This window comes from Phalacrocorax aristotelis, chromosome 1 (assembly GCF_949628215.1).
Source record: "Phalacrocorax aristotelis chromosome 1, bGulAri2.1, whole genome shotgun sequence".
Classification (NCBI taxonomy): domain Eukaryota; kingdom Metazoa; phylum Chordata; class Aves; order Suliformes; family Phalacrocoracidae; genus Phalacrocorax; species Phalacrocorax aristotelis.
In genome coordinates, this window is record NC_134276.1 from 31,200,995 (window position 1) to 31,214,711 (window position 13,717).

A 13,717-nucleotide genomic window follows, 5' to 3' on the forward strand; every position below is an offset into this window, starting at 1 on the left:
TGGCCTCCTTTTTGAGAATTAAATGTAAAATTGAGTCTTGCAGACATTATTCTACATGTCAGAAAGGACTACTTATACTTGAAAGGAAAGGTGTGGGGTTTTTAACCACAGAATGTCAGAGGTACTGTCATCCTGCCCAGCAGAATGGGTGAAAAGTCAAAAATGTATGGGGTTTTCATTTGATACGAAAATGTTTGCACAGCTCTGATAAAGATTTAGAGCTTTAGTCTCCAAGATAGCACCCCTGTTGTTAATCCCATCTGTACTCTGTGGGATATCTCTAGTGACATACCACTAACATTTGAGGTAAAAATAGGCTCTTTTGATGAGCAACAGTAAGGAGCATCAAGACTTCTGCTGTGGTTAAAGTTATCACATAGTCATATTTATTTACATGCCACTCATGCTGACCTATCTCAACTAGCCGAAAACTTAGAATAGGTACAAACAGGTTGGGGGAGAACATTTCTTTATGCTGTGCAAAATCAATGCTTGAATCTTCTAGGTAGCTGCAATGTGAAAGTGGCTTTTTACTGTTTTTTGTTTGTTTATTTGGGTTTTGTTTGTTTTTAGGATTTCTGGGCTTTTTTTAAAAGGATTTTTTATTCCCTAACGTGAATAAAATCTGTGATTTAAATCAGCATGAAAGTGTTGGGAGATCAGCAGCAGTTGAGATATGCCTCTCTGGAGCACTCTGGGGTTATTTTATGCAGGTTGATGGGGTAGTATTTGAAAGCATGACATTTTTCCTTTCAGTTTATGAGAGAGATGTATTGAAATTATTGATCTGTCTTTGAACATTCATTAATGCCCAGTTGACTTTTACAAATGACTCTTGGGTTTTCTGTATGTTTCTTGATTCTGACCCCTCCCTGCTAGGCTAACGAAACACTAATTTCAAATAAATGTTTTGCAATATAGATGTGAAATGCTGTCCTATCTTCACCTTCTTTAACTATCTTGCCTGGAACTTTGCTGTCATTCTCAACTTTGCTTTCAAACCTGCCCCTTAGTTCCCACTTCCTGCCAAAAAATCCAACCAGCCTTGACACGGGTCACGCGTGTATTAAATATATCCCGACCCAGAAAGAGCCATTGCCTCCATAGCCTGATGGCTAGAGCAGGTGGGATTTAAAGCACACTCACGCACACGTGTTAAAAAATAACACATATGCTTCACGGGGTCCTTATTTATACGAAATGGAGCAAACCTGGGAGGAGAGCATGAGTCAGAGCTGCCATGCTGTGGTCAGTGGTGTTTCCCTTGGGAAGTGGGACGTTATCATTCACATCTGATTTAAGCCTGACTGCCACGAACGCTAAGCTGTTACCTGTTTATACACGTTTCTCTTTCATTTTCCTGTTGTAACTTTTCTGGTCAAGATATTTTGTAAGGTAATTCCTGATTTGTCCTCTACATTAGGTACCTGAAACATTGCACAGAATTAGTATACACTAGGTGAGAGAAAAAGATGAAAGACTTATTTTGGTTTGCTTCGTGGCAGCTGTGGAGCTTTACTAACGCAAATTGTTTAATTTAATTAATTTCTCAACCTAAGACTGAAGTGTCTGTGTGCTCAGTAGGCAAATCCCTTGCAGAAGATGCTGGCTCAAACCACATATGATGAGAAGAAATAGTTGGTGGCAAAGCAAAGCTGGCAGAGTAGAAGGATTTATTTGGGTTACCAGTAGAGGAACGGGGACAGTCCCTCAGCAAGCAGTGGGTTGGGAAGTGGCACCATGGCCACCCTGCCAGCGGGATGAGCCGGTGAGTTTGGTAACTCCATCTGGCACCTCTCAGCCCGCGTGTACCAATGGAACCGACTGGGGAGGACGGGGGGAGCAATGTTGAAAGTGCTCCCGCTTCTGCGGAGCAGCGCCTGTCTCCAAATGCGTGAAGGATCTTGCTGACGCTGGGTGGTAACTGCACTCCTGCCCCTATCTTATGCCCTGTAAGTAATGGCATGCCATGTTTAAATTTAATGTATCTGTGTGCTTATGTAGAACTTGCAGGATCTGGTGTGGATGTTCTAGCTTCAATGATCACATAAAATTGTTAAAACCATTTTACAATAGATAATGATCGTCGTAGGTACAATTACAAACTTTTGTTTTGAACTGCTTGTCTCTTAAAATAAAACTTCTTTTTTCTTTTCTGTTTTCTTTTTTTAAACAAAACCCTTATCTGCTGGTGAACAGGCATCAGAGGAAGTGTCAAAATCTCTGCAAGCAATGAAGGAAATTCTGTGTGGGACCACAGACAAGGAGCCACCTACAGAAATCGTGGCTCAGCTGGCGCAAGAGCTATATAACAGTGGCCTTCTAGTGACGCTTATTGCCAACCTGCAGCTGATAGATTTTGAGGTAGGTCAGCATCATTAACCTTTTCATCTCCTTTGTCTCAGCATTGTCATTGAGGAGAGATGTATTTTTCTGAAGTCTAAATAATTTTATTGTATTCAGATCTGTTTTTCACATGCTGAAGAAAGTAGCTGCTGTAGAATGGTCAGTGTCCTGATAGACGTGCTCCTGTACTGGAAGTAAATGCAATGCATCCTTTTTTATTATTATTATTAAAACAAAACCAAGGTTAAAAATTGCCATGTGTATCCAAACATGGTAGGAAATGATGCTGAGAATACTATCTGTGACCGACCTTTTACACTGCAGTGATGAACCTCTTACTTAGGGATAATGCAACTAGAGCCAACCACTGCCTCTGAGTGTATCTGATTTAGAAGGGGTCCAGGGACATAGAGTAAAAATAATTGGAAGCATGGGAAAAATCTCATGTGAGAAAGACTGAAAAAATTTAGGATGGCTTAGCTGAGAGGAAAGGAGTTGAAAAAGGTATTAAAAACTGACGGCAGATGGCAAGGTAAATTGGGTTGCCCCCACTTAATTCTTTGGATTAAAAGAAGAAATATACTTTTTTACCAGCAGAAAGATTAATATGAATATATATGTGTATCTATATTGTATTTAGTCTTATATATTGATATATAATATATATTATATATTTTTATATAAAATTTTGTATATATATTTTTATATAAAATTATATATTCCATGGAACTCCTTGCCAGTTTTGTTGTTAAAGCAAAAAACTTAGTAGACAACTATAAAGACAACTGAACTTGCTTATAAATAAGGAGGAGTTATGGTGGGAAAGGTTGCAGTAATTCAAGTAAGTATAAACCCTTTTGATTGGCCTTTGACTGGTAGGGCCTGGGAAGAAACTTCATCATTGGCAAGTCATTATAGTATTCCTGTGGTCTACGGTCAGCTGGGACAGTGGTCGCCAGGGACTGCTGTTATGAATCCTGCGATTTCTATGGCTCCCGGGCACTGGTGAATTGTCACAAGTGTCCGAGCATCTCCAAGCAGCGAGAAATCCCCAGCTCCCGGGAACCAAGCCTCCACCACTGAGGTCTGAAGCAGGAGCAGTACCCAACGTATAGGGCAGGGTGGCTGCTGAATTTAAAAATCAGTTCCCCAGAGAGATCATCTGATGCTCACAAAGCCACCTTTTGTGGGAGTTACTTTCTTGTGGAAGTATTTTTCCCTTATTGAAGTTATTTGTTGTGATTACTTTTCATTTTGTAAATGAATGAAAGGGAGGAATGATGGGAGATTTATGTTTTCTTTTTCCCCTTCTTCCACCCACCACCAGTAAAGCTAGGGTTCAAGGGACTGATTTATTTATTTTGTATTAATTTTTTAAAATGTTAGTGGAGTTATCTCACTCTTCCTTAGGTCTTAAGTTCAGGAGGGTTTTTTTGTGCTAAAATTTATTGAGATCATCTTTTCCCTGCCACCCCTTGTTGCTATTAGATGTATTAATTACAAAAAAACCCAAACCAAAATAAAAAAAACACACAAAACACCACCACCAACAACAAAAACCCCACCAAACCCAAGCCCTAAAATTCCAATAATTTATATATTTGATTTTAAGACAGAAGTAGAGGGGAGAGGAGAAGATACTGTTAGCAAATATACCAGAGAAGGGAAACTACTGCACTTTTTTAGTTACCTGACAGTCTGTATTGCTTTTGTCAGACAAAAAATTCTGTATGGACAAATTGAACCCACAGTCTTCACATGCAAGCACTGAATGAAATACCTAATCTGCTGCTGAATTACTGCTATTACAAACAATTCTAATAACTTACTGCAAAATTGATTTTTTCCATGATAAGACCTTTTCAATCATTTAGCAAAGCTGTTTTGGCAAAACAGTAGAAACGAAATGTCATTGATTAAGAGGATAGTAACAGCATGTGCTGCTTTGTGTTCATGTTTCCATTGACTTTTCCAGTTTATCAACTTTTCTGCTTCCATTTTTTAATGTGTGGCCACAGCTGGCATTTAGATTTCTTCGTTAACAAGCAATTTCATCACTTCATAACATGCAAATTGATTTTTTGATCCTATATAATCATAGAATCATAGAATTAAGGTTGGAAAAGGCCCTTAAGATCATCGAGTCCAACCACTAACCTGTCACTACCAAGGCCACCACTAAACCATATCCTCAAGCACCACATCTATCCTTCTTTTAAATACCTCCAGGGATGGAGACTCCACCACCTTCCTGGGCAGCCTGTTCCAATGCCTGACGACCCTTTCGGTGATGAAGTTTTTCCTAATATCCAACCTAAACTTCCCCTGGCGCAGCTTGCGGCCGTTTCTTCTCGTCCTATCGCTTGTTACTAGGGAGAAGAGTCGAACCCCCACCTTGCTACAACCTCCTTTCAGGTAGTTGTAGAGAGCGATAAGGTCTCCCCTCAGCCTCCTCTTCTCCAGACTAAAAAACCACAATTCCCTCAGCAGAATCATAAATTTTTTTAAAATCTAATTTCTGAAGGGAATAACATTTATGTAGGTTACTTTGTTTTGTCCTGGCTCCCTGTCTCCTCCTCAACAGCCCTGCTGCCCACTTTCATCCCAGTTTTGCACATCTGTACTTCACTTTGAAGATGGGTTTTCAAAGACTTCATGAAACTTGATGGCTCTTTAGAGGAACGAGATCAGAGTTAACACCCCCACTGAGAAAAAGGCTGGAGAGGCACTGAGACACAGACTGGAGTCCTGTCTCATTTGTGTTTCATCTGCCAGGACACTTATAGCACGTGTGGCTGGGGGCAGGCAGGCATGTAGGGGAGACTTCCACTCGTCCATTGCACGTCTATAGAAAACACAGGTTTATTGTTTCTGCCACTCAAAGAAACAAGATATAATTTTGGTGATAATATTGTTGTGAAGCACTAAAATTTGGTTTGGGCAGGAGCCCAGAATCAAGATCAGACTGGATTTTTTGAAATTTAAAATATGAAATCTATTGAGCTTTGAAGAACTGGGGAAAGTTTGTATAAAGAAAAAGTAAACTAAAAAATATAGATATTACTGTGTTTAAGCCTAAAGGTTCACAAGCCACTAAAAGGGGCAGTAAATAGCCACAAGCCCAGGACTGATGACGTTAGAAGCTTTCCCTTAGTTTGTCTTGAAACAGGAGCTAAATTATGGTAGAGGTATCATGCACTTTGTTATTTATATAATGGCATCCTTTGCAGTTTTTTTGTTCTTGTCTAGCCACTTTCTCTCCATGCTGCCTTATCTTGTGCTTTAGTGGCCATGTGTATTTCATTATAAGGCAAAATCAAATTGCAGATCCAAGTAAGAAGTGTGGCAAAAGTATTCCTAAAATTTTTATGGATGTCTGGTGGTCAGGGAAGTCTGCCTTGGTTCTCTCCTATCTGCCTTCACTTCTTCCAGGAGAACCCAGAGAGACCAACTTCTCTGGCTTTCACCATCGCTGGTCTCTAGAAAATTGGATATAATTGGATATATATATATCTCCTTTCACATATATATATGTATCTCATCTCCGCTATTGGATATAATGCTGCAGCGTGCCTAATATTAAGTAACTAATACAAAATTTAGCATAGCGGAGAGGATCACTTAATTTTTGGCCATTTTCACCTTGCCTTTTCAGCAGCTCTCCTCTGTCTGGATTGTTTTCATCTTGGAGTAACTGCTGAAGCTGCTGGGGATCATGGGATTCCAGACATATGTTACGGATATCGTAAAGATAGGGGAGAATGGGATGACTTTATAAAGAATTAACCTAATTAAGAGAATGTCCAAGGGCCAAAGTGTTGCAGACAAAGGCAGATGGACTGGCCTGCTCTGATTTGATTCTCCTGTTTAATTCCCCAAGTCTCCAAGCCAGGTGGGTTGGAACGAGTAGGAAAGCAGAATATTTTGTGTTTCTCAGCAGTGATTTATTTGTAGAGGTGAAACCAGGGAATTTCCCTCTGTGTGAAACTATCTGCTCCTTCACTTCAAACGTTCAATAAGTTCTCCACCAAGGAATGTTTGTCCTCTCGAGGCAGATCAATGAGCACGTACAGATTATAAGTAACTTTTTGCTTTAGCTTGCCCTGTGCATAGTAACCCACTCTTGACTCAGTGCCTGGTTACTGGTCATTAGTGCAGCAGTCTCCACCCTCCATTAATTTCACAAATCAATTTGTCTCCTGTGGCCAGGGGAGAACACGGTGGGAAAGGAAGAAGGCTTGTAATGCAAGATGTATTGGCAACCCCTGCGGCTCAACAGAACATAATTTGAAAGGGCCTTCTGAAAAGCTGTTTGCATGGGGAAGCATTCGAAGACAAAACATGATTGTGCAGATGGGTGTATATAGGAGAAAACTAGGATATAGTGAAGGATCTTAGTTGTGACTGAAGCAGACATATATGTGACACAGCCTTTCTGTCAGTAGTAATTACTTCATCTACATGGTGAAAAATGGGTGCAGTTGTAAATTTAACTCTGATTTTCGAAAGTGCAGTCACACGTGGTGTTCATTGCATTTGACTAATGAAAAGCTTTAGCTTAGTAAGTCTAGGCTGTGGGGCGGTGTACTTGGTACTAGCTTGACAGCTTAAATTTGGAGGCTGTGGGAGCAATAGTACAAACACTGCAAAAACATGTTTGGCTCAGGATAGTGGGTTGCTTTTTTGGTACTTTAATGTTGCTGTTTAAGATAGCCAGGGACTTGCTTGACAGAATAAGGGGGATGCACATCTTCATTTAGAAAGGGAGAGGTGTAAATGGGAGTGGGGGGATTGGTAGTCTTCAGAGCCACCCGATGGAGGAAGCCTTCTTGTGGTGCTGAAGAAACAAAGTATGTGAGGCGGTAGAGAGCCCAAAAAGAGACTGACTTGGTTTGGTTTTGATTTAATTTCTACTTTAAATAGAGATTATAGTAAATGGTCATTTGTTGATGTTTCTCCAGTTGAAGATACATTTTGCTTCTTTAACAGGGCAAAAAGGACGTTTCCCAGATATTTAACAACATCTTGAGAAGACAAATTGGCACACGCAGCCCTACTGTGGAATACATTAGTGCCCATCCACATATCCTATTCATGCTTCTAAAAGGGTGGGTGCTTTAATTTGATTTTCATTAAAGATCTTTGCCTGGAACATGCTGGCACTGCAGTTGATCTACTTTCTCACTTTAATTAAAAAAAAAAGGATTTTCAGATTTTGTTCTGGATTTCTTATTTTGTTTCTTTCATATTGACTTTCTTTCTACTTAACTGTATACTTTTTAATGACTGGATTATTTTATTTGGCTGTTATTTCTTCACCAAACTTCATGTTGGAATAATTACGTGCTGATTGTTTTTGACTGCTCCTCACTTGACGCGTACTTCAGTTTTTGCCCTAAACTCTTGTGTAGCTTTGTTGACGACTGCTGAGTTTTATTTAGACTTTTTTGCATTGCAGGAATGACTGTATCTGTAAATAACTGGAGTCAAATGCTGGACCATCATGTGGTAGAACAGAGAGAAGCAAAAATGCATGAAAAGAATAGTTGTGTCTAGTGTGGGGCAGACTTCTTCAACGCTTGTAGCCACATGTGAACTTCACCTTTAAATTAATTCAGTAATGAACTCCATGACTTTCAGCATTAAATCCCTTTTTTTGTCTTTCAACTTTTGAGGGAATCAGTGCTCAGCTGTAACCCGGTGGTTCCCAAGGTAAGTTGGCCAAGGAGGGGGAATAGGCTGCTGTGTGGAGAGGACACCAGCTGTGGTTGCATTCAGGAGTGCACAGAGTGTTGGCTTAAAACCCTTGAGGTTTTTGTCCCCTTTCCTTGTGGCCAAAAGCACCTTCTGTTCAGCAAGAAGCTTTGCTTTTCCAACCCGTGAAGTCTGTTGCTTTCTGCTCGTTTTCTGTGGTTTTCTAAACCACAGAAACCAAGGAAGCCAAAACTTCAGTTTTTTTTTTTATTTTTCCCTAAGGAAAGGAGAACATATGTGATTGGGATTAAAGAACGCATGTAGAAATAAGTGCATTTATTAGCTGATCAGTATGAAATAACATGGACTGTCATAGTCGCTGTATGGTCACATTAGCAACATCCATCCATAAACATCATATAAGCCTTTTAAACTAATGGTTCTTGGCAATTAGTTTTTAAAATGTGTTTCTTGCTCTTGAGGCTTAAGATTTGCATTTTTACCATTAGCTCTGCAGCCAGAGTTAGGAAAGTACTTAAGCACCGTCTAAGGTTTGTGCATAACAAGGCTACAGCCCCAAGGGTAAAATTCTCTTCAGCCTCTCCCCTCTCCCAGGGGCAGACCAGAGCTAGGAGAGAGGGATAGGCATGGGAGTCCTCTGAAACAGTTATTTCCTTCAAAAATGGCCACGTTCCAGCACAGCTGAGCAGGGGAAAAAGTAACCGAGAGAACTAGTCAGTACCAGGGATTTCCAGAACTGTGAACCTGCGGTTGCACGTGGTGGCAAAGCTCTTGGCTGCTGCGACAGTAGGAGGTGTGGACTCGCTGCCTTCCTCGCGGGCAGGGTGGTGGGGAGCCCAAGCAGGTGGCTGGGTTGAGCTAGGTCCTGCTCTTACAAGTATAGTGATTTGTCATGATTTAGCGTTAATTTTGAAACTCTTGACTTGTTTTGTGTTACTAAACGTCAGCTTCCTCAGAAAGGAAACCAGTAAGCTAGTTAAATGGATTTTGGTTTCATTTGTTCATTAAAATTCATCATTTATATAAACCTCAAACTAGTTGTTTCAGGACAGTGATGATAATTCTCTCAGTCGTCATTAAGTTGTACAACTGGTTTCAGTTTCATAGATATAGATAAAAATACAATAACTTTCTTCCCTCTTCTCTGTCTTTGCTTTCGTGATCTCCTTACTTTCTCACTCATTTTGTTTTTGCACGTTGCACATGTATCGCTACCATATGTCTGGGCTTTATTTAAAGCTAAAAAATATTTTTGGATCATGTCCCAGATATTCTTTGGCATCTGTAACAACCAAGAATATTAAGGTAATAGTAACAATTCTATGCTATGCATATGTACTGCTGACAGACATTTGACTGCAGGTGACCTGAGCCAGTGGATGTATTTAAGTGGCATCACACAAAGGTGCTTTTTTGGAGATTGCAGCTGCCTACAGTAGCGTGTCCGTTTGGTCCTCAGGCTCCTTGTTCTTGATTTCTTGGCTGTCCCTCCGCAGCACTGCACTGTATCAGAATTGCCATTTCTGGAGTTTCTCGTTAGAAAGTGTTGCTTAATTCATCAACAGCAGTCCAGAAGACAGTCCTATCCAGCCCTGATGGTAACTGAGCAGCATGATGATGTTGAACACAGTGCTGTCTTACCTGCCTATGTCCTGCTGCCAGGGCTGTCTAAAAACAATACTTAAAATATGTGCCTAAAGCAAGGGTAGGGCCCCAAACGCACAGCTTGCTGTGTGCAGGCAGGGTGCGGTGCTTGTGTGCGATCAGCTGTGAGACTGGGAAACACGCACATCATGTTAGACACCACCACTTGAAAATGTGACTTGAGGATGAAGCTAAATGAAATATATCAACATCTGCTTAAAGGAAAGGAAAGTGGATTTGGCTGGCTTGTACCATTCAGTGTTTGTTAGATGACATTATTTGGAGAGGAAAAATATTTCAACCACGACTATAAAAGAAACAGCCTGGGACTATTGTGAAGGCTTGTCATTGTTTTACTTGTACTGGATGAAAAATTTCCCAACAGCATCAACAAAAGGTTGCTTTTTCATTCCATAATGTGAGCTCTGTTGAGTGGGAAGGATCCTGAATCAGAGCTCCCGCCCAGTGTTTCCTGCCTAATACTCCAGCAGCACTGCCAGCTTGAGATAACTCTCTTTACCTTTTAGGCTTCATTTTACTTGTTGGCTACTTCCTTCCAGCTTCCCAGCTTCAGAAAAACATACAGGACATAGTTCACTACTTTTATTTTTTTCTATTTTTCTTTTTTTTTTTTTTGGTAGGTTAATTGACCTTCCTGCTGCAATGAGGACTTGCTTTAATAGTATCTTATTTTCTGTGTGTGCAGGCTTTGTGTATGAATAGGATTTCAGATGAATACAATGATTGGTGTATGCAGAGTACTGGATATATTTGGGCCAAATTTTTCTCCAGTGTCAGCATATTGCATTGGCATAGAAATAACTTTGGTCCTTTGTAATTTAAAATATTTTTCCCTCTAGTACCATGGCTGTAGGGGGACTTCAAGTTCGTGGCACTTGCATTGTTTCTCACAAGTGACAAATTTATAAGTTCTACTGTGAATATATGTCATGCTACACACTATCTAATGTACTCAGTCACTGCCCCGATCTGTTCTGTGATGATCTCTTCATATCGCAGTGCAGCTAAAGCTTTAATGGTATATTGGCAAAAGTTGCAGACCTCCCATTGGGTTTCATCATCCAAGGATAAACTCAAGCTATAGAAATTAGTGTAAAATCAGATCGGAATATAGCTGTTTGTCAAGACCTTGTGTCTCCCAGGCTTGATGCCTTCCTAACCTCCTGCCTGTGCTCCTTCCCTTGTACCGCCTTCTGCACTAGCCACACAGGTATGATCCCCTTTCTGCTGAGATGCATCTCTGCTTTCAGTCTTGCCTCTTTCAGCCTCCACAATAAGTATTTTGAAATATTTCAGGTCCATTATTTCCTTTTCTGGTTGGCCCTGGTAGTCAGTATGTGAGAGTTTCTTTAGGCTGTAAGTTCTTCTGAACAGAGAAGAGCTCTCTATTTTTTTTCTGCTGCTGGAGTACATCAGCATAGAGCACTAATTGCTCATTAGAAGTGATTTTGAAGCACATCTCTATCATTCCTGCCTGGTGGCTTTGCATGTCCGTGTGGGTGTGGAGAACATGCCAGTTATGACCAGGCAGCCTGTAAACTTCTTCCAGGCATATTCCAGGAGCCAAACTCAACTTCCCTCACTTAAGTGAACAGCCAAAGGTCCATAACCCCCTTCCAGATAATGGAGCATTTGACTAAGAATGATGCTGTTGATACTTGTCTTTTAAAAAGTTATTGTGCTGGAAACAATGTAATTTGTTTTTATTCCAACCAAAATATTCCGTAGCCAACTATTAAATATTTTCCTGGCTGCAATCCTAGGAGCAACTCCGCCTCTTTTTGCTTGAAAATTAGTATTCCTGTTAATGGAGTCAAGGAGAGGTATGCCTCAACGGAAACATCAGCGAATCTCCATCGTCTAAAGAGTTATAAATTCACGTTTGCAAATGTTTCCCAAAAGGAAACAAATAGGGGCTTGAGTGCCTGCATTTCCTTGAGGGTGGGATGTTTCATTTGCCTGTTTGGAATAGCAATTCATATTTCATTAAGCCAACTATTGTTGACATCAGGTTGAAGTATGCAGCTCTGGTATGCTCGCAAAACACTACCATTCTTTTAAATTGCAAGCTGGTGGTAAATTTGAGGGCCCACTCACTTACAGCACAGATGGCATTTTGTGGTTTTCTCTTTTTTTTTTTTTTTCCTGTTTTAGCCTAGTGATAGGAATTAATTGTGGAAAGGAAAAACGATGCTGATAAGCTCTGGGTGGTAATACACAGCTCTGATATAGTATAACCAGCTTATTGAAACAGAGCGTGCTTTCTGTCCCCTTGGACTTCACTGCTTTCACACGACTAAAGATTTCTGGAAGAAGTTCATTTTAAGTCCGTCCTGACTGCTGGATATCATCCCTTCTTTTTTTCTTGCTTTTTTTTTTTTTAAATTGTGTTTCTAACAGTCTTGTTTCAGATTAATTTCAGCTTTAAAGAAATCAAGACTTTATAGAAATAGAAGATGATCTGAATTGCCTCCCCCCTCCCTCCTTCTCTAAGACTGAGAAGTGTGCTGGCTCCTGGCTATTGCAATGCATGTGCCATAATGGGACTGTAACTCAAGGAATGAATACTTGTCTCCTGAACAAAGTTGTAGCCTCTGCAGAGGAGGGATTGAGCAGAATTCCTCCTAATCTGCAAAAAGAGATCTTCAGAGCTACAGAAAGCTTAGTCCTGCGTAGACTGCCTGGATAGACTCTTCCTATCTTTCCTGTTCGACATTAATATTCTAGAGAGACGGTCTCTAGAAGAGGAGTGGGAGGTGATGGATGGTCATGAGGTGTTATATTTTTCTTGGATAAACTGAGGAGCTCAGAATTAAATCTGAAGAGGGGGATTGTTATATTGTATGAGCTTCGCTCTCTCATAAATCTAAAAGGGTGAAAGAGCTCTGTTGAAATGTTTCGCACTCCCCACAGTCTTTCTGCAGAGAGGAGGTGTAATGCATATTTACACCAGGATGTGTTTTGGCTTGCAAAGACAGAGGTTTGTGATGGGAAACACTGGCAGCCTTATCTGTGCGTGGGCTCCTTAGCTTTGGGCTGAGGTTCTGAAGCTGGGTACAGTGCTCTGGCTGGGAGCTGCCGTTTGTGTGTTGTGTTCTCTCTGGCACACGCGTTTCCTATGCTACAAAGTTCCCTGTTGCTAGAATAGTGCCCGTTTATCTTTGTTCTTCTATGTTTTGATCTTTTCTGTTTCTTTTCATTCTTCAGATATGAATCCCCAAATATTGCCTTACGCTGTGGAATTATGCTGAGGGAATGTATTCGGCATGAACCCTTGGCCAAAATCATACTTTTTTCGGAACAGTTCAGAGACTTTTTTAAATATGTGGAAATGTCAACATTTGATATAGCTTCTGATGCCTTTGCTACATTCAAGGTAAATTATTCAATACCTGTGTCATAGTGTTGTGTCAAAAATGGCACTCGATCAGTAGTCGTCACTGAATGTTGTGTCTTCAAGCTGGGTGGCTTTTTTTATCATTCAGTAAAGTATATAATTAATCCTTGGTCTGTTTGTAACAGGATTCACAACAGTGATCAAGTCTCTAAAGCATCTTTAATTCAATACAGATTTACATTTCACTGATGTTCTGATCTTGATAACCCAAGGCCTTTTATGCAACCATTTAAAACTCAAATTAATCACGTATTATGTACAGTTCTTATAAAATGCATAACCTTTTTCTCTCCCTACCTTCCCCCAGAGACAAAACCACTATGCATCATGACCACAACCAGTAAATAGAAGGAATCATTTAAAATTCATTTTTTAAATCCTCTAATTTTTGCTGACCCTTCTGAGTTTGGCAGTCAAGTTTAGACTAATGCTGTGCCTGCTGATTATGTTACGACTTATTTGTATGCATACTTCTGTGACCCGTGGTTCAGCGTAAGGACCATACTGCTATGAGCTACATGGGTGAAAGCGCTGTGTAGATTCTGTATTAGAGTGTCTGTGTTGTATTAAAAATGAAGTTGGGTGAAGCTTGCC

At 40.4% G+C, this 13,717-nt stretch overlaps 1 protein-coding gene across 10 annotated transcripts in view; it reads left to right on the forward strand.

The window, feature by feature from the left end:
* CAB39L (calcium binding protein 39 like) overlaps nt 1–13,717 on the forward strand; it is a 66,873-nt gene that overhangs the window by 38,486 nt on the left and 14,670 nt on the right. For all 10 annotated transcript variants that reach the window (XM_075086667.1, XM_075086684.1, XM_075086701.1 and 7 more), the window contains 3 exons: nt 2,200–2,364; nt 7,336–7,454; nt 12,934–13,102. In XM_075086667.1, the coding sequence (XP_074942768.1) occupies nt 2,200–2,364; nt 7,336–7,454; nt 12,934–13,102 (453 nt within the window). The remainder of the gene's footprint in view (nt 1–2,199; nt 2,365–7,335; nt 7,455–12,933; nt 13,103–13,717) is intronic.